The sequence below is a fragment of the Protopterus annectens genome, chromosome 16.part0, assembly GCF_019279795.1.
Source record: "Protopterus annectens isolate FY-2018-M chromosome 16.part0, PAN1.0, whole genome shotgun sequence".
NCBI classification, from domain to species: domain Eukaryota; kingdom Metazoa; phylum Chordata; order Ceratodontiformes; family Protopteridae; genus Protopterus; species Protopterus annectens.
In genome coordinates, this window is record NC_056750.1 from 407092246 (window position 1) to 407112421 (window position 20176).

General features: G+C 40.7%; 1 protein-coding gene across 1 annotated transcript in view; it reads right to left on the minus strand.

Annotated features, from left to right (window-relative positions):
* Positions 1 to 14039: 14039 nt before the first annotated feature.
* Positions 14040 to 20176, minus strand: part of LOC122790792 (dehydrogenase/reductase SDR family member 4-like) — a 582153-nt gene continuing 576016 nt past the window's right edge. Inside the window, exon 8 of the mRNA XM_044058413.1 lies at positions 14040 to 17299. Within this exon, the coding sequence (XP_043914348.1) occupies positions 17185 to 17299 (115 nt within the window). The 3' untranslated portion in view covers positions 14040 to 17184. The remainder of the gene's footprint in view (positions 17300 to 20176) is intronic.

The following is a 20176-nucleotide window of genomic DNA, read 5'->3' on the forward strand; positions in this document are numbered from 1 at the left end:
ATGTTTGAGCTATGAAAAAAAAGCTAGGAAAAAAAACTGTTAGCAAAGCAGCTTCAAAGGAAAGACTTATTATTCTGGCAAATTCTGTAAACTGCTGATGCAGGTAAAAAAGACACTATAAAGACTGGGATGACTTCTTTTGTATGAGAGACTTTGATTCTTACAGATCTGATGCTGTAAGGTGAAGTACGGCTTTGTTATTTGTGTATATATTTCATTGTTATACTAGATGTCTACTTCGTATGCAGAGTACAGAATGTCGTATCAGATGAACCCTCTCATTGTTTTCATTGAGTAATGGTGCAGACTACCTGATTAGTGTAGTATTTAAATTTTACATCTGGGAGCAGTGGAGAAGCCAAAGGGAAGTGCAGAAAACTGAAAGTGCATAGATCCTACCCTGAAACAAAGATATTTCCTGCAAGATTCCCTGATTGGGATGTGTAGGTAGGCCTCTTTTAGGTCTAGGGTGGCTAACCAAGTATCCTTGGAAAACATAATAAGAAGCTGCTGGAGGGTCAGCATTTTGAATTTTGGTATCATCAGGAAGGTGTTTAGAATTGATAGATCGAGGATTGGGTACCAGGTGCCCTCTGAGTACCAGGAAAAGCTTGGAATAAAAACCTTGGCCTATCTGGTCTGCAGAAACAGGCTATATTGCCCTCATGGACAGCAGGGAATGGACTTGTTTGTTGGCCGCTGCCCACTGGTTTGGAGGAAGATCTGGGAACCCTTTTGCGGTTGGCAGCGTGTGGAAATAAAATTTGTATCCCTGGGACACTATGTTGAAGACCCATCGGTCGCTGGTAATAGAGGCCCAGTTGTTTGCATGGGAGGAGAGTTTTCCTCCTAGGAGCACAAGCAGGTGGGCAGAGGTAAGAGGTGGAGGTCTAAAGTCATTGTGAGTTCTTTCCATAAGGGGGTGGCTTAGCACTCCCTGTTTTTGAAGTGGAGGAACTCCACTGATTAGATCTCTGCAATCCCTGGGACTGCTGTCTGGAGGGTCTGCTTCCCCTAGGTCTTGGCTGAGCTGGCCTGGAAGGGGCCAGAAAGGACCAGTGCTTCGATGGGCAGTGCCTACTGAACCTTGGAGGCTGGACCTATAATAGGTCTTTAACTGTCTGCATAGATTTAGCTTTTTCTTCCATCTTTTTTAAGACCCCTTCTGCCTTGATACCAAACAAATTGTCTTTGTTCAATGGTGCATCCAGTAGTTTTGATTTGGCATGGTCTGGCAAGGTCTGTTCCTTAAGCCAAGCATGCCTTTTAAGTACAGAACCAGTGACTGCTGTCCTGCAAGATGCTTCTAGGGTGTTAGAGCCACGTTGCAAGGTGTGTTTAGTAACTTGGCTTGCAGAATGCATAAGCTCTTGTAATTCTTTATTTTCTGCACAAGCAGGAAAGGTAGATTTCTTTTTTGTTTGAGGAGTTCCAATGTATGTTGCTGGCATTTTAACATGTGGAACTGACAATTTAGTGCTCTAATGGCAAGAGTTGCAGAGATGTATACTTTTTTTACCCCATCTGTCTAACGCTCGGGAATCCCTGTCTGAGGGGGTGGGATTCTTAGCTGTGGCTGCTTTAATTCCTTTAGTCCTTGGGAGATGACCTCTGGATCAGCAGTAGGATTTTTGAAAAGAAATTTATGAGAGTCAGGGACTCTGTAATACCTGTCAGGTTTCCTGGGAGCAGGAGAAAGGGTGTCAGGAGTCAAGCTGGATTCCATAAAGACATCATCCACAACATCCAAGACAGGAGGAATGGCTAAAGATCTGTGCTGTGGTAAACCTAAGAATTCCCTGAGTCTCTTTTTGGACTGAGGATAGTCCTGACATTCCCATTGGAAATACTCCCTTAAAGTATGTAGGCTTTCACCAAATGAAAAATCCTCTGGAGGAGAGTCTGCATCTGAACCCTCATAAGCAGATAAGGGTTGCATGTCTTCATATTCAGAAACCTCAGAGTCCTCGGACTCCTGGTCAGATAAAACTGCTGGGGACAAGTTTCTTTTTCTTTTGGAAGGAGTAGGTTGGCTTCCCCTAATAAGCATGAGGAGGCCTTCCACTATTTTAAACATTTGAGACTGAGGCATGGAAGCAGGTGCCTGAGCTTGGGTCATCATCCTTTTAGGCATAGTTCGTCCACTGGGCCTTAGAAACTCGATAGTTTTAGAAAGAACTGAAGACGCGAAAGAAGTCGTCGGTTTGAGTCAAGTATCGGTAATGCGAAGAACTTCCTCGGAAGCCGGTGCCTGCTCAGCAGCTCTGGACCCATCCTAGGTAGAGACATCCACAGGATCCTTACTCAAAGAAGAGTCTCATGGCATACCAGACTCCGAACAGGTCGTGGTAGCAGCCTGTGAATCCACAGAAGTGGGTATCAGGGGCTGCGAAAGAGCCTCACTGAGGACCAGAGAACTGATGACTAGCTTAAAGGAAACATCGTTGGCAGTTTTGGATCTGTGCGGTCTGTCTCTGTCTTTATCCTTTTGTTTTTTCGGAAGATCGGTAGTTGGATGGCTTACCGAAGCCATACTGGAATACGGGGACCAAGAGTGAAAATATTTAGCTATAATAAGGGCTCAATGACATATAGTTCTGGTGTTGAACAAAACAGAAAAGCAACAGTGAGGTACGTCATGGTCTGGGCCTAAACAGGTGACGCAGTGAGAATGGAAGTCACGGTGTGGTATTTGCTTTCCACAGGCAAGACAATTGTTAACTTTTTCTGACATCAGTTATAGCAAGAAGAAAAAAGGATCCCCAATGGGGTACTTAGCTTTAGAAGACTTCAACTTCAGTTTGGAAACGAAACTCAGGTAGCCGCCAACCGGCACTTGTGCGAACTGCTTCTGCTTCGGGCTCCTCGGCAAGAAAGACTGACGTAATGGCGTCGGCTGCCTGATTTTATACCACTAACGACCTGACGTCAGTCCTAGAGCGACAGCAACCGACGCAGAAATACTAAGCCTCTGGTATTCAGGCTAAATGAGGGCTACCCCTAGCAAGAAGTGTGATGACTGCAACAGTGAAACACCAAGAACATCAGAGCATTGTGGGTAGGGGAGGAGCTCAGATTTCAGATCTTAGTGCTTGAGTATATGGCCGAGTCAGATCAGATCTTCGGATCCAAACCCACCAGTTGAAGAACAAATAAAAGCAACAACTTCAGATCAGAAGTTCAACACACGCACACAGAAAACAACCCAAAGGAAATAAGGGTTAACTACAAAAATTTTTTTTTTTTAATATAGCTAAAGATAGAAAGACAGAAAAGAAGGAAATAATGGTTACAAGGGGGTAGAATCAACCATAACACCAGCAAAACCTAGCTAAAAGGGGAGGGGAGGAATTAAACAAATACCAGAACAAATTACAGATAAAAAGATTAGCGAAACAGAATCACTGCAGAGGAAGAAACACTAAGAAAATACCCCCAAAAATCACTTAACTGTAGCCGAGGCTGCGGATCGTATCTGAGCTCAAAGGCGGCAAATGAGATTTGAGGGGTTAGGGACAGAGTGCAGCATTATGAGAGAGGGAGGAGCTTGAGGCTATGAATGTTAGTCTTCAGAAGTGGCCGAGTTGGATCTGAGGTCAGATCCGTAAACCCAGTAGTGAGTCATAATGAAATTGTAAGAGTTACCAAAGAAACAGTGATTCTGCCACAGGTTTTCAAAGTAAAGAAAGACAGCTTGATGAGGGAATTGTCACACCATGTGAGTGGTAGATGCCCTCGCAAAATGTTACCAATTGACTTTAATATCCTGTCATTTGATTTACTCATTCTCATAATAGCAGAACTCTCAGTAATTTTAATACCATCTAGTGTTCTACAGAAAAATGTAGGGTTAAAAAATGAATATAAAAAGTGCAAGAGCAAAATTTGTTTCAGTCTGTCAAAAATGCATGTGGAGGTCAAGGATACTACATTTAGAAGTATAAGAATTTCCATGGTTTCAGCAAAGAGGCTGTAAAGTACATCAATGACGTTTGGTTTATTTACTGCTACTAAAGTCTAGTGCAATATTCACAGACTGAGATAAAGGTCTTTAAAAAGACCCACAATGACTCGCAAAGTGGATGATAAATAGCAACTGGATTTTATGACAAAAAGACTTGCATTTTAGTGGAGGGAATCCACAGAGCTCACAACTATCCATATACTTGGTTGGTTATCTAAGTATGGCAAGTGAAGAAAAGGATCTAAGGACCATAATCAGTCTTCTAAGTGGAACTGTGTTGTGTCAGGTGAAAGGACAGTTGTGACGGTCAGACATCCTAAGGTCATACTATGTTCAGGAATGGTGGCACTACAGAAGGAAGATTAGCACAGAAGAAAAGTGTGCAAAGTTACCACATTTCTAAAGGTAGTTCAGAGGCATGGTGTGAAAAGAGACAAACTGTTGGATAAGTACATTCTAGAAGAGAGATGAGAATATTAATCTGGATGTACCACAATGTCAGGGAGTGGCAGAAGAATGTTAAAGGTGGTAGAATGACATGGGTGACAGCTGGAAGGAGGAAGAGTAAAGACAGCCCTGAGGATATACTACTTCCAAAGGATGGCAGTGTCTGTGGTAGTGGCACACTGTAAATAATTTCTGTATTTCAACAATGTTTGGGATAAAGCAAGGAAAAGATGTGTCAAAGGTGGTAATAGGAAGCAGCTGGTCAGGGGCTAGCTGCATGCTCGGTTGGAAAACACACCCCACAATTGTGCCCTTTTTCATCTTCAAGTCTGCATGACCCATTACAGGTATAGGCCTGTACAAATCTTATCCTGGAAGAGTACACAGAAACTGTTGTCATTTTACAACTGCTTAGTTAATGTAGGTGGAGCTGCAGGGAGTACTGCAAGGGAAGAAGAAAGCAAATGGTGCCATTTACCCACTTTTGGGACATCCATGCAGAGATGCTGCTATAGCAGTGGCCTTGGTTACAAGACTGGCAATCTTCGGGCTCACTCTCTATTTTAATTTCTCCAAATGTTTGGGTTTCTAATACTGTGACAAGAATAGACCACAGTCCCGAGTCAGGGAACAACTAGAATTCAGGAAATTAGTATTGCTTCAGTCTTTGATGTTTGCCAGCAGTGCTCTTCTCAGCACCTGCTATGTACCCATAATTGCCTCCTTCTGCAGTCGATACAGAGCAACATATATTGGCAGCATACTTATGTGCACTTGAAAATTCCTTCATTAATAGTCCTCTTACTCCTCCTACTACTTGGAACTATCCTAGTATCTTTATCTTACATTTCTATGGTTTCTGCTTGCATAACCTGATATTTTATGATATTGTCTCTCAGTCCATAGGTTGGTACTAGGCTATCGGCCCTAGGGCCTATGCAAGACTAGCCATAACAATTCCCTGGATATTTCTTCCCACAATATTTACTTCTCCAGGTCCCTGTCTAGCAGGGCGACTGACATGATCCCCGGGGTGAATTTCCTATCTCCCATCCAAGGACATTATAATCCCTGAACGTAGCTATTGATTTTTATTTGATTACTGTATGTTTTCTTGCTTCTGCTATTGGTTAATTTCATGTAATCAGAATGCCTTCATTTTTAGTAATACTTTGTGGTTCATGTTTCCAATGCTTCTCATCTACTTGCATGTTGTAGTGTTTGTACAATCCCCAGTGCAACGGTTTTGACAAAAAATTGTGATTTTCAGTACACAGACCCACTTACATGAGTGTATCACACCCAGCAATGAAACATGCAAGTGTTTCTACATTACAGAACCTGCATCTGTCTGTTTCTCCCTCTTTTCCGTATATTTTGCAAAGCAATTTGTACATAGCCCATTGTTGAGCCACCATTATTTGCCTTTCATATTTTGGTTTAAATTCACCTCTCCTTAACTATTCATGTGACAAATTATCAATATGTGGTTGTTCCAGGAGTTCCTATACTTGCAATTATAACTGTAGGCTTTGCACTTGTCTTTCCTTTTCTTCTGGTCCTGTTCTTTATATATTTGTTAGTTGGTTGATGTTTGGCACTTTCTGTTGGTGCCTGATTTTCATCTATTTCCAGTTTGAGTTCTATCCCCACTGCTTTCTGAAATGCTTCTGCTAATCTGAATAAAGATGTTACCTTATAGACAGTAATACTTCCTCTCGTCACTGTTTCAGTTTTCTCTACTCAGTGCTCCCATGGTGGTTTTCTGTGTTCCCTTCCTTTCCTTTGTCACTCCACATTTTTGTGGTAACACTATCTGTTATTAGTTAAGCTGCACAGTAGTGTATGTTGTCCATTCCTGTTATATAATATTAATTACTCTCAATAGTCTCAATTAGTGTGTTCACCTGTTTTGCCAGTCTAACAGTTTGGGTCTTATTCAGTTTTCTGTCATTTCCTTCTTTCATCTATCTTAATGTGTCAATCCACTTCAATTAATCAAGCAGGCCTTTTCCTAGATCATTCTCTTCTAGGATGACAGCATTCTCTCTCTGCTCGTTTTCTCTTGTTCCCTTGCTGTGAAACTCTAACCCCAACATATTGATTTAAAGATCAGGCTTAAAGTGGCGAATGGATGTTACCATAACACATACTGTTCTGCCCACTGAATCTTTGTGGTTGCGATCACTCAGCTTCTATACAAGTAAATCTTTCTCAACAGCTTTTCTATAAGAAATAAACTTTAAAGAAAACCTGTGAATATTGAAAATCGGTGCCTGGCTACTGACTGGATTACCGATTCAACCAGTAAGTCCATCAGTGTGTACTGACATTACTAGAGCATTCCTTACTGTTTTTTTAATTGAAATGTACAGCCCAATTGTAAGCAGCTAGTTATCTGCCAAACTGTTAATTTAACAGCTTGGCAGATAACTACTGAAAAAATGCTAAATACTATTCTGGTCTCTACACGTCTCTGCAGTTTCCCCCTTTTTGGGGGGGGCAGGGGGCACTGACATTTCCAACTGAGCGAGAGTAGAGCTGTTTTTTAATGGCCCACCAAAAGGCATCACCAGCGTGATCCAAACATCCACGTGGACAGACAGTGTAAGTTCAAGTTTCCTGTTCAGATATTCACTGCACTTTTAAAAGGTCATTTCTTACATAAAACCCTCTATGAAGGAACGATTCAAAGAGCATAGCGGTAAGTGTTTTGGTAACATCTGTTCACCAATTTAAACTTCATCTTTAACAACAGATACTGCCAACCACTGAAAAACTTCCTGCTGATTAGGAAAGAATAGTTGTGTAAAATCTTACCATAAACATAGACGTCCTTCTCTTCTATGTTGCCGTATTCTTTACATGAAGGATGACTACCATACGTAGTCCCAACTTCCGGACAGTATATAAAAGCCTTTTACCACTGCAGGGTACATGGGACATTGCACATAGGCCTGCAGACAGCATAGGTCATAAAAATGACGTCTGCACATACAGTCTTCAGAACTGAATGCCACAATACGAACAAAAGGAGGAAAACATACATCAACAGAAAAAAATATGAACCAAGGGGAAAGGTGGGAGGGAAAGAATACTGCAACATAGAATAGAAGGACATCTATTGTTATGGTAAGATTTTACACAACTATTCTATGTCCTTCTATTCCTATGTTGCAGTATTCTTTACATGTGGGAGAATACCATAGCTCATGAAGAAGACAGGAAAGAGGAAGGAACAGAGACACTCTCTAGAAAGCCATGAAGAATTGCTCTAGCAAAGACCGCTCTGGATATGGAGATGCCATCCAATTTGTAATGTTTAGTGAAAGTGTGAACACAAGTCTGAGTGTCTGCTTCCAAAACAGTAGTATCCAAACCCTTGAAAAAGGCACCAGAAGAGGCAACAGCTCTACTAGATATACATATATGAACAAGCAATATTTGACGCCTACAGGCATGAGTAGGAATTAAGTGCAGATGCACATGGAGGTGTTACTCTGATGTAATAAGTTAAGAAAAGATTTACCTCTAATCTAGAAGCCAATGAAGTAGCAAAGGCAGACAAGCAGAAATGGCTGATAAATGAACTTTAACAGAAGAATAAGACAATCCAGCCTTCAGCAGTTCACACAAGTAGGATAGAACCAAAGGAATGTTTACAGAAAGCGGATCTAGGTTACAAGACAGACACCAGATGAAAAACCTCTTTCATTTTGATGAGTAAAATTTCATGGTACTGGGTTTCCTGGCCTCCTGCAGAACCCTAAGCACGTCCTCAGAAAAGAGGTATCTGAAATGAATCAAAAATGTATCACCCACAATGTCAGATGTAGAGTTGACAGATATGGGTGTATGAGAGATCCCTTGTCCTGTGTGAGAAAATCCACCTGGTGAGGTAACTTGTGATGACTGCCCTTGGCTAAATGCAGGAGAAGAGGGAATCAATGCTATCTTGGCCAAAAGGGAGTCACCAGAAAAATTTTCAGTTTGTCCTGCTGAAACTTCAACATGACTTTTTGAATGAGAGGGAAGGGGGGAATGTGTATTGAAATATCACCTTCCAAGAAACTCAAAGGGTGTCCACCTTCCAGACCGGAGGACCTGGGACCTCTGGCACAAAATTGTGTAAGTTGTCTGTTCAAAGGGGAGGCAAAGAGACTGACTGGAGGTGTACCCCACTACTGGAGAATGTCCAGAAACACATCTCTGTGAAGCATCCATTTCTGGGACTGAGTCATCGGCCGTCTGAGTATGTCTGCCACTACATTCGGATTGGAGGAGATATACACTGTCTGAGAGCTGGCCTGCACAAAAGATATAATTTCGTCCCCCCCCATTTGTTTACATGCCGAAGTACTGTGGTGCTGTCTGTAAACAATTTTAGGGGTCCTGGATGTAAAATAGTATGGAAGGCCTGAAGAGCCAGCAGAAGAGCTCTCATTTCTTTTACAATAATGTGTTCTTGCCTTTGAGAAGGAGACCAAAGTTCTTGTACCTTCAAGTTTTCAAAGATTGCCTCCAACCCATGTCTGAGGCATCTGTGAACAAGACTTGAGTAGGAAAGGGAGGATACAAAGGAAGACCTGCATTTAGATAAACCTGATGAATCCATCAATGTAGCTCTCTCTCTTTAGGCAAGGAAGAAGAGGAAGTACAAACTACAATGGGTGTAGATGCTGTCTCCAAACCGACTTTAGGAACCGCTAAAATTTCCTCATGTACAGTTTGGCCAGAGGCAACATGGGGATAGTGGATGCCGTAAATACCAGCAGCTCGAGGAACTCCCAGGCTGTCACAGTGTGCAGAGGGAGAAGGTTTTGGAAATAGTTGCTTGGAAACAGAACTTTCTAAAGAGGTAGGGAACCCAACATTAGGTCTGTCAGGAAGACATGGTTCTGGGAAGGGGTGAGGAAGGATATTTTTGAAATTTATTGTGAAAGCCAACCTTCGCAGAAGGGAAATGATGAAAGGAAGATACTCTTGCAAAGTCTCTGTAAGTGATGCCTGGCGCAGCAGGCCACCCAGATAAGGGAAGACCTGTACATCCTGGATTCTGCAGAAAACAATGACAGGAGCATTTTGTAAATACCCTTGGTGCTGCAGAGAGACCAAAGGGCAAAGCAGAGAAGCAACAGAAAAACACAGAAATTTCCTGTAGATGGAATGAACAGGAATATGAAGGTAGGCATCCTTGGTGCCCAGGGAGGCCAGAAACGCCTGTGGAATGATGAGAGGAAATAAAGTTTGTAGCGAGAGTATGCGGCAGGTTGAAGCACTTAGGAGGGTGTTGAGGTGTGACAGGTCCAAAATGGGTCTCCAAGGGCCATCTTTCCTGGGTATAAGAAACATTCTGGAATAGAAACCTCTTCCCCTTTGGGGCAGGGGAACTTCTTGTAGAGTTCCCTGGGATTTCAACTCCTGAAGCACCTCTGAAAAAAAATGAAGTTATTCTTGTGGTGGTTGAGGAATCCTCATGAAGGAAGGAAGGGTTTTCCAGACAATGAAGTACCTTTTGTGTATTGGGAAGAACCCAAAAATCTTGAGTTATGTGTTCCCAGGCTGGGAAAGAGACGGAGAGACACAGAGAAAGGGGGATGTGGAAGAGACATGGGTAGTAGTGACATACTACCTGGCTTGTCAGGAAAGGGCTGCTTCTGGGAAGGTGCTAACTGATAGGGCTTAAAAGCAAGGGCATTCCTAGCCATCCTCTTACCTCTAGAAGGAGGAGTGCGAGATTGTTTCCTAACAAAAGCAATTTTAACAGAATGATTCCTTTGGAATTTAGGAAATGGAGACACAAAAATGTGTCTTAAATTCTGTAACTCTTTATCTTTCTCCTTTAGGGACTTGAACAAATTAGCTGCAGCAGTCCCAAATAAGGTATTATTATCTAAAGGGGCATCCATAATCTTAGGCTTGAAATCACCAAGGAGTGGTTGAAGCCTCAACCAGGAATATCTCCTCAAGACAGAGCTCAAGGCAGCAGCTCTAGAAGATTGCACAGCTACACCATAGCTGCAATTAAGGTAATGACGGACCACCTGAGAAGAAACTCTCAGAATACAGTAGAGCTGAGACTTAACTTACAAATCTGGAAAGTCAGAGAGAAGCTGAGTAGCCTGAGAAGGAAGGGCCAAGGCGTACTTGGTGATATGGGTTTGGTAGTTGATAGCACAGAAAGCCAGGGTAGCTGAGGTGTAAACCTTTTTCCCCAACCTTTCCATAATTCTACTCTTCTTATCAGGAGGGAGTAATGAAGTGGATGGCAGAAGTCTGGATGGTTTATTAGCAGCCACAGAAACCGCAAATGGATCAGCAGAGGAGCATTTGTAAAGGAATTTACAGTCCTCTGGAACTTTGTAAAACCTATCTGGCCTTTCAGGGGCAGGAGGTTAACTATCTGGAGTCTTTGATGTAGAAGAGAAGGCATCAAGAAAAGTTAGTAAAACAGGAGGCACAGCAGATGGTGAAGCAGGGTCCACTTCAAACAAATCATAGTATCTTTTCTCACCTCAGAAATCTGAGAGCAGTCCCATTTGAAGTACTCCCTCATCTGTGCAACAGTCTTCCCAAATGGGATATTCTCATCAGGAGACTCGGTGCCATTAGATTCTTCCTCAGGGGAAGCATACTCCAAGGGAGATGTAATCTGGGCAAAGTAAGCCAAAGATTCATCCACTGAGGAATCCTCTGCATCAGAAAAAACCTGTTCCTTAACCCTTTTGTGAGGGGAAGAAGTAAGAGGGGAGACCCCTGAGGGAGACCTTAAAGCCATGAAGGCATTAAACAGACATCGTGAAAAATCCTGCAAGTCAGACGATAACTCCTGAAGAACTAAAACATGTTTAGTTTTTTTGCTTCTTTTTAAGGTGAACATCTGGTTTGTGTAAGGTAGAGGAGGCCGACATTGGCCTACCCTGTGTACCCACCATTGGTATATCCTCCCAGATTAAGATCTGCAGGATACTTTGTGGTCCTTCCAAAACAGTGAGCCTAGGTTCCCCTTGTCTGTCTGATGAGGATGTCTGCAAAACCTCAGAGGATGTGCCAGTAGCTGAATCCCTGACAGCCTCCAAAGCAGTACCCGCTGAGTCAGGAATCCAAGCCAATATCCAAATGGACTTCCCGGCCTTCATCGGCCTCGAGAGGGACGTCTAGAATGGAAGGTGCAGCCAAAGTAACAGGATTGAATTTCTCAGCCTTGTTCAAAAGCTCAGCAGAAGATCCCAACGTACCCTCCATAATGTCGCATGCTGCTCTCTTAAGCCTCTGATTTTCAAGGTAAATACTAAGAGAAGAAAGACAGCTCAGTAGGGTCTCCATAACAAATGCCTGACAGACAGGGCAAGACCAATGGTCGTGGTTAGGCCCTAAGCAGAAAAGGCACTGATCGTGAGTGTCTTTATCTGGGATTTGTTTGCCACACTGGCACTTGCCTTTCTTGGATGACATGTAACTTCATACAAAAGCAGTAGCAAAAGGTAAAAAAAGAAAACCCCAATGGGGCACTTATCTGAATCTTGTACACCAGCAAGCAACTCAGGCGAGCAGACTGATGGTCGAAGTTGGGGCTCAGACTGGAGGCAGAGAAGCTCTGAGGATGATAAGTGCAAATGTCACTTTTATGGCCTATGCTGTCTGCAGGCCTACATGTGATGTCCCATGTACCCTGCAGTGGTAAAAGGCTTTTGTATACTGACTGGATGTTGGGCCTGCTTACAGCAGTCATCCCTCATATGTAAAGAATACTGCAACGTAGGAATAAAAGAACATCAGCAGTTGAGAACTGACGAATAATAACAGCCTGTAACTAGTTAGACTCCCATATACCACTGCCATCTCTAAGAGAGGCTTGTATAAGATGGCTACTTAAAATGGAATGCAGTGCCTCAAAACTTACTTAAGGCTGAAATGCTTAATTTAAAAAACGTCTTTCAAATCACATCTTACCGAGATTACACAATTTAAATATTTAAAGAACATGGGTAATTCAACCTTTACTTTCCAGCTATATTTCTACCTGCCTAGAGAATATACAATTCATACATGGCCTATGGCTGTTGACAAAACACTTTCTCAGTAAATAAATAGATGCCAGCTGTTCTGTAATGGTAACCAGTGCTTTACTATAGTTGTGACCACAGTACTTACTATAAAGAAATTAGACTTTCTCAACTCAGCCTGAATAATAAACTGCACCTTTTGGACCTTGATGTTATTGACCTTACTTGATAACATACCTACTGATGTCTTTGCAACTATAAGATTTGCTTGTATTCCTGTTTTAACCCATAATTCTATTTGATAAATTTGTTTTCTGTACATATTTTGCGGATAACCATGTGGCTTTTCCATTTATTTGTTGCGTCTGGGACCAGGTTATAGTTGAAAACAGTCTTTTGGACCAGTTCGGTTACTCAGTTACAGTTAAAATAAAATTTAAAAAAATACAATACTTGTAGAGAAGCAATGTCAGTGGGTTGCCCCCTGATACTAGCCAGTTCAAGTCTTACCTTGGTGTTTGCCCATTACTAAATTAAAAGAATTGTGTGTGTGTGTGTGTGTGTGTGTGTGTGTGTGTGTGTGTGTGTGTGTGTGTGTGTGTGTGTGTGTGTGTGTGTGTGTGTGATACCTCCGAATTGCACAGATTTTCACAGAATGTCCAGATTTTTACCTTATAGTTTTAGTCTGTTCCTCAAAACAATTGTGGTTTTTGACAAATCACTGGGATGATTTAGGGATTAAAGTCAATTAATAATGACAATTATTTGAGTATTAGACTTCATGTCCTTCAGAAAATGTATGGTAACATAAATCCTGTTATTCTAGCAACTTTCTAAGTTTGTAAGAGCAATATTTAAAATGTGTCCCTATTTTTGGGCCTTTGTCCCCCCATTTTGTCAAGCTTTGCCCTGATTTCTTCCAGTAAGAGGTTGAGAGGTATGGTGTATGTGTGGATATGTGTAGATATGTGTGTGTGTTTGTTGACCAGGGTAGAGTGCTATTTTCCATGGACCTTTTTCTGTTATGTTTTTCAAATGGCTGTTTCTTCCATGATAACTTGCTCACAGCTGCATTTGTATCACACCACATATGACTGTTAGCCATGGGATGTATATAGCCTTCCATTAAGTGAGATACAACTAACATCTAGGCTTGTTTCCTGCCATGGCTTTGCCTTTAGTGAACTACCTAAGTGAGTAGACAGTAATTTACGAGAACCTGCACTGTTTTTTGCACTAAGCTCGAACAGCAGGATTTTCTACACAATCATCCCAACATAATGTCAACTGTAGACGTAGTGTCAATAAAACCATTTTTTTTAATAACAACACTTTACAGAAATGGAATACTCTGTCCTAGTGTTAACAGGTGTGCCCTAACATGGCATGCTAAGCAAATGATGTCTCTTAACCAGCAAAGGTAAGGCCTGGGTATTCCATGATGTGGACAAGTTACATTCCAATGGTGCATACAGAAAATTACAGTGCTGAAGGAGGGCACAGAAGCTGAAATGTGACTCTAAAAAAGCAAAGAAGGGATTACAACTCCTGCAAAATAAAAAAAAAATAAAAAAGTGTACAGCTGTGTATGTACAGGCACACACAATCACAACAATATGAGATTAAAGGTAGAATTTCTGCTTTATTTACTTATTTATTTACATATGTTTTCTGTGGTAGAGCACATATCCAACTAGACCATATTCATGGCCAGCTTGATGAGTACAAAACATCTGAACACTTGACAATTACAGATGTAATATAATCCATACAATGAAGAGAAAATTATTCCATATTTGCACATTAAATCCAGCACCTTACAGTACAAGTATACTGCACTACAGTAATTACACATGTTTATAAAAGGAAAACTGGAGAAGATAGATTGTGCTAACATAAAAAGTAATACAATGCAAACAGGAGCTAGGAGGAATGCTATCCAAACATTGGAAAATTTGCTAATTAAATATTTCTGAACTAGTGAGAACACACCAGAAAGCCCTTTCTTCTATGCACCTTTTCTTCCTATGACTGCTGACCCATGTCTCCAGTAGTCATGTATGCAACAGTCACAGGTTTTTTTCTGGCCTAGCAAATGCTACACCATGGTTACCTGACAGTTGTGCTCTACAAATACCATCTCAATGATACAGGTGTACTTCCTTACACATACCTAATGCCAACTAAAGAATGCAAATGTGCTGCTTGGTGAATTCGTATGCCCATCATTTGCACTGCCTGCTATAACATCTGTCTTCTCCTTCATGTCAGCACTGAATGGACAAGCCTGTCATCTTTCGTCAGAAGGGCAAGCCAGCATCAGCTGGTCACTCTTACCCCACCCAGCTAATTCCTCCATCAAATCAATCCTAGTTTAGACATGAAGGCTTTAAAGTTACTGACGAGCTGCTCTGTGAACATCTTGGCTTATCTGAGAGATCCTTGAATATAAAAAAATGCACAGAAGAAAAGAACGCTTGGATTATACCTTGTTTTTAAGACTAAAAAAAAAAAAAGAGACGGATAATTACTAACCTGTTAGTGTGACTCTGCCAGGAACCAACCATTCTGGAAAAATAAAAAGAAGTAACAGCTGACAGCACTGGATCTAAAGAGAAGGTTATTAATATGGCTTCAGGAATTAAGCTCCTCTTTGGCTAGTCAAGCAAATTCCTGCAAGGAATTAAACTATCCCATATATTTAGAGCCATCTGTTAATGTATCTACATGAAGTTGTCAAATGTACAATGCAACAGAATGTAAATGTTTAATGGAGATAACATGACAGGAGAATTGTGTGGAAGAGGAAATGAGAAAACTACAAATGAGAAGATACACAGGTTTGTGAAGGGAATGACTGTATGTAACATCAGTGGCAAACTATCAGATTACTACAGAGTACTGAGAGATATTCTTCAAAGTTCAGGACTAAGACAGGCCCTTTGTCATGATTACATAAGTCACTTCCAAAAAGTTTCCGTGGAGTTCCAGGCAGAATGCTTGTGATAAGATACTGGTAATTACAGCGACCAAAAATACTTGTAATAAGATGCAGGTATATACGTAGCAAGTAACAAGTTCTGGAAACGTTCGTACTGATAAAAACTAGTTTATTTGGACAGGCCCTTTGTCATGATTACATAAGTAACAAAGGGGAAATGAAATGGTAAGTACTGCTAAGGAATGTGGCTATGAAACAACAAAAAATTCCAAATCTGTAATATGCAACTGTATTAAATGAATGTGGAAAACACATAAATATAACAGGAGCAAAACTCTTCTGACAGTGGAGAGAAGGAACTTCCATTGCATTTAAATATTACTGAACTCCAAAATAAGGAGGAATTTACACTTGTTATCAGTGATAGTATTATCAGATCTAAATTACTATTTTGAATACTACACTAGTTACCAAAACAAAAGGACATAAGAGTGTGTGCAAAGGGTATTTTTCTAAACTGAGAAGAAATGAGATAGTGGGATACAGACTACTGACAAGAGACCATATTTTGTTTTTAAAGCACTCTTGTGATAATTCTCCCCCTCACATCTGTTGCCACCCTGCCCTTTGTTATCTGCTGTGTCAGGAAAAGTCTTGTTTTGTGATAAGAAAGGAATTTAACACTAAAATGTGTTATGGTTAAGGTATAAGCCCAAAGTAACACATTTTAAAAACAGGTTCTCAAATATTTTGGTAAATAAATGGTATAGGATGCAAAAGGAAATAAGATAAGGAATTTAAAACAATTCATAAGGGCTTTAGATGAGCACATAAGTCACTGAAATGTGATTGTGTGATGGTTCGGTAAAGTCCATCTGCACTATAATTACCGACTACTGTTTCTGTATTTGCTCTTAACTGATGGGTGTTCAATGGACTGGGAGACAAGTTCACTAATGGCACAAGCAGAAACAATAGGCAAAACCTAATGCTTGAGTCTGTTTTGGGGGTGTCAGTTTGTATAAGTGCAATTAATGTAAAGTGATTTTCCTGAAAGCTGCTTTTAGTGCTGATGGAGTTTGCACTTTTTTCCTCTGCTAAACTACTGTGGCACTGGAATATGTCAGTCTGGGGGCAAAAAAAGGTTTTTGCCTAAAAGAATGTACTGTGAGGTTCACCGAAAAATGCTTCAAGTGATTTAACTTCATGGTAACTGCACTTGCTGAAACTTCCCTAAGTGAGTCAACATCAATCTTTTTTGGGACTTGTGCCAACGCATCGTTCAGTATAATCTATAAACAATGAAATTTATGAACAATGAAATATCTATGCATTATGGTGCATATGAACTGATTAAAATTTACCATCTTCACACCTGGCTGCCAAAGAGGAAAGATATGTGAAAATACTTACGAATGAGGTGATGAACTAGTCTGACTCTAGACAAGCCCAAACAATATCACTGAGCCCATCAAGTTTCTACTTCTTATTAAAATGAAAGCTTGTACAGGTAAGCACAGGAAACATGACTCAGACGATTACAGCCAATAAAAAAAGAGCAGAAATCCTACTTTCACACCTTTCAGGTACCATACAGCACCGTTTCTCAAAAGCAGTTCTCTGTACTGTAGTGTAGTGACAATACTTCCTAGTATTGGCCTAGGAACAGGACACCGATTTCAAATGGAGGCAAGCAACTTACAGTTCATGAAGGAAACTGCCAAAAGTTTGCAAATATTTCATAAAGCCAATAAGCAAAGCAAGAATATGCCTTAAAACACCAAATCATCTTTATTTTCTGCTTTTCCCCACTATCTTGAATCTTCTTAGAGCCTGGCATGTCCTCCACCTCCCACGACAAATGTCTCACCAGTAATATAGGAAGCATCTGATGAGCAAAGGAAAGCCACGGCACCAGCAACCTCCTCAGGCAGACCAATTCTAATAAGACAAAAAAAAGCTCAACAAATAAGTTGTTTTTTTTCAAAAGAGAAGAGCCACACATGCTGTTTCACAAAATGTATATTTATATTATTTGTTCACTTGATTTTACTGTCCTTTCTCAGCCTTCTACCAAGTTACCCTCTCAGTTATTTCAGGACATTTTTTTACAGTTCTTAGGAATTACTGCAGAAAGCAGCATGTCATCTTACCTGAATAATGAAAAGCGACAAATTAAGGTTCAAGCAAACAATTACAAAAGATGGCAATGCAACATAATGGCTGTTACATTTACAGAAGTCCAGCAATATGTACACTACACAACTTTTTGTTATTTGCAACAAGCAATTTTCTCATGTATATGTTTCAACAGAATGTCATTTCCTAAACTGCAGTTTTACTTCATTTCTCTTTTTGTTTATCAATGTACTGCAGGCTCTCTACTCATTTGAGTCTCAGAGTCTTAAATGCTATCATTTTAAGACAGCATATCTGAACAAATCACTGTTGGGTTATAAACTCTGAGTTATGTGGACTTGGATGCAAAAAGTATTAATTCTGCAGAGGTGTGGGGGTGAAGATCCTGCAGAAAACTGCCATAGATAAGTTACATCCAGTAATGCTCGACCTTTCATTCGTTCATTCATTCATTCTTCAATGACCAGCTTAATCCAATTCAATGCCACAGGGAGCTGCAGATTATGTGGAACTCAGTGAGTGCAACACAACAAAACAAACCTGAAAGAAATGTCAGCCCAATGCAAGCCAACACAGACACACCCAATGCAAGCCAACACACACACACACACACAGACACACACACACACACACACACACACACACACACACACACACACACACACACACACACACACACACACACACACACACACACACACACACACACACACACACACACACACACACACACACACACCACAGACTCCTAAGTGCAGTTTGGAGGACCATCAATTCTTCTCTGCATATATTTGGCATCTGAGAAGCACATGGACATAGGGGGTTCATGCAGATTCCACAGATACCCTAGCTGAGAAATTAAGACAGCTAACTGCTGTGCCATTTTACCATCCAACTTTCAGCCATGAAATTCGAAATTTGAGACATGAATATGCATACACTATACTGCTGCTAATGCACCTCTTCATCTGGCTGGAATCACCAGTGACTGACAACATGTGGCTGGTAAGCTCAATCTGCAAATGTGTCCTCAAAGAAATTCAGGCCCTCGCTGTTTAGTAATGCATCTCAAAAAAGCAGCTGAGTCTTTCCGACTGATACAGCAGTCCAAGGATAACAATGTGAAGAGTACTGCTACAAGACACCAAAGTGCTACTGCATCATTGAGGCAAGCTCCTACTTTGATGCAGTAACACCCCCCATCCCCTTCTGTATCACTATCAACACAGCAACTTTGTGTTTCACTGTATGAAGAGATCATGTAATTAACTTCCCTGTAAGGTAGCTTCCAACACCATCCAAACCCAAAGAATTACCAGGAGAAGAAAATAAGCAAAGTCAAATTCTGGGGCAACTGCACACTTTGATGAAATTATCCATATCTTTAAGTTCTGCCATATGAACCAGCTGAGAAACTCAACTCTTGAGACATTGCTTCAATTTCAGGGGCTGAAACTGAACCAGTAAAGCTATTCCACAAGATAAAGTTGCCACACACCCTTTGCAACAGTTGCACAAGATGATTCACCACTAAAGTACTGACATACAACTGTGTACTATCAGTTCACTTCACAAAAGCCACAATGCCCTTTACTTGGGGCCATGCATTACTGAATCCTTTGAACAGTCCCATACAACTGCCACTCTCCATGTGAAGGCATTTCATATTTTGGGCTGATGGGCATTAATGGTTGAAAAAATTATGTGAAATGCAGTTGCCCATTTCAACTAGACAGGGAGTAACAGTGGGTATGGAGAACACTACCGAAAATATGGAAAATTCTGAAAATTTAACTGACTTGTTCACCAGTCTTCAAAATGGGTGGCCACAACCAGAAACCTAGATCAGGCAGGAAACATAAAATGGAGGGCACACTGGGTGAGGTCAGATGAAATTAACAAAAGTTCACAAAAGAACTAAATGTACTGTTGCCTTTTTGTTATCCTATTCGGCAACAATAACATATAGCAATAAAAAGGTCGGCAATTTCAAGCTACCTCTGTAATCCAATGTAGAAATTAAGCTACAGAAAAAAACATATCATATAATACAGATGATAGTGAGTTTCAACCAAAGGCAAAGAAAATAAAGGATATCACTATGAAATACATTCATGACATTAATAAACTGAAGAACCCCTTGTAGCACAGCATTGCTGTGGGTGGGAGGAAGGTTTGTATATGTAAAAACTAACCTTGTGTGATTGCAGCTGAGATGCATAATCAAAAAGTGTAAAATATTTTTATGGACTTCTGAACAGTTCTGACACTAAGATATGGAAAAGACAATGCTATTTAAATAAAATCAATTACAGGCAAAACTTTCAACTCTCCAGATTTTGGTAGAATGTCCAAAATTTTGGCTCATATTTTTGGTCTGTTCCTTATAAAATGTGTGTTTTTCCGGTAAATCACTGAGGATTGAAGTCACTAAATAATGACATACATTTGAGTTTTTGACTTCATATCCTACACAAATGCATGTTAACAGAAACCTTGCTATTCTAGCAACTTTCTAAGAGCAATATTTAAAATTCTGTTGATAATTTTGGGCCTTTGTCTCTCCTATTACTTTAGGTTTTGTCCACATTTCTTGCACAAAGAGAGAGCGGTATGGATTGGCTGGGGAGCAGATCATAAGAGGAGCATCTAACTGAAGAAAGGGCAGAAGTTGATCAC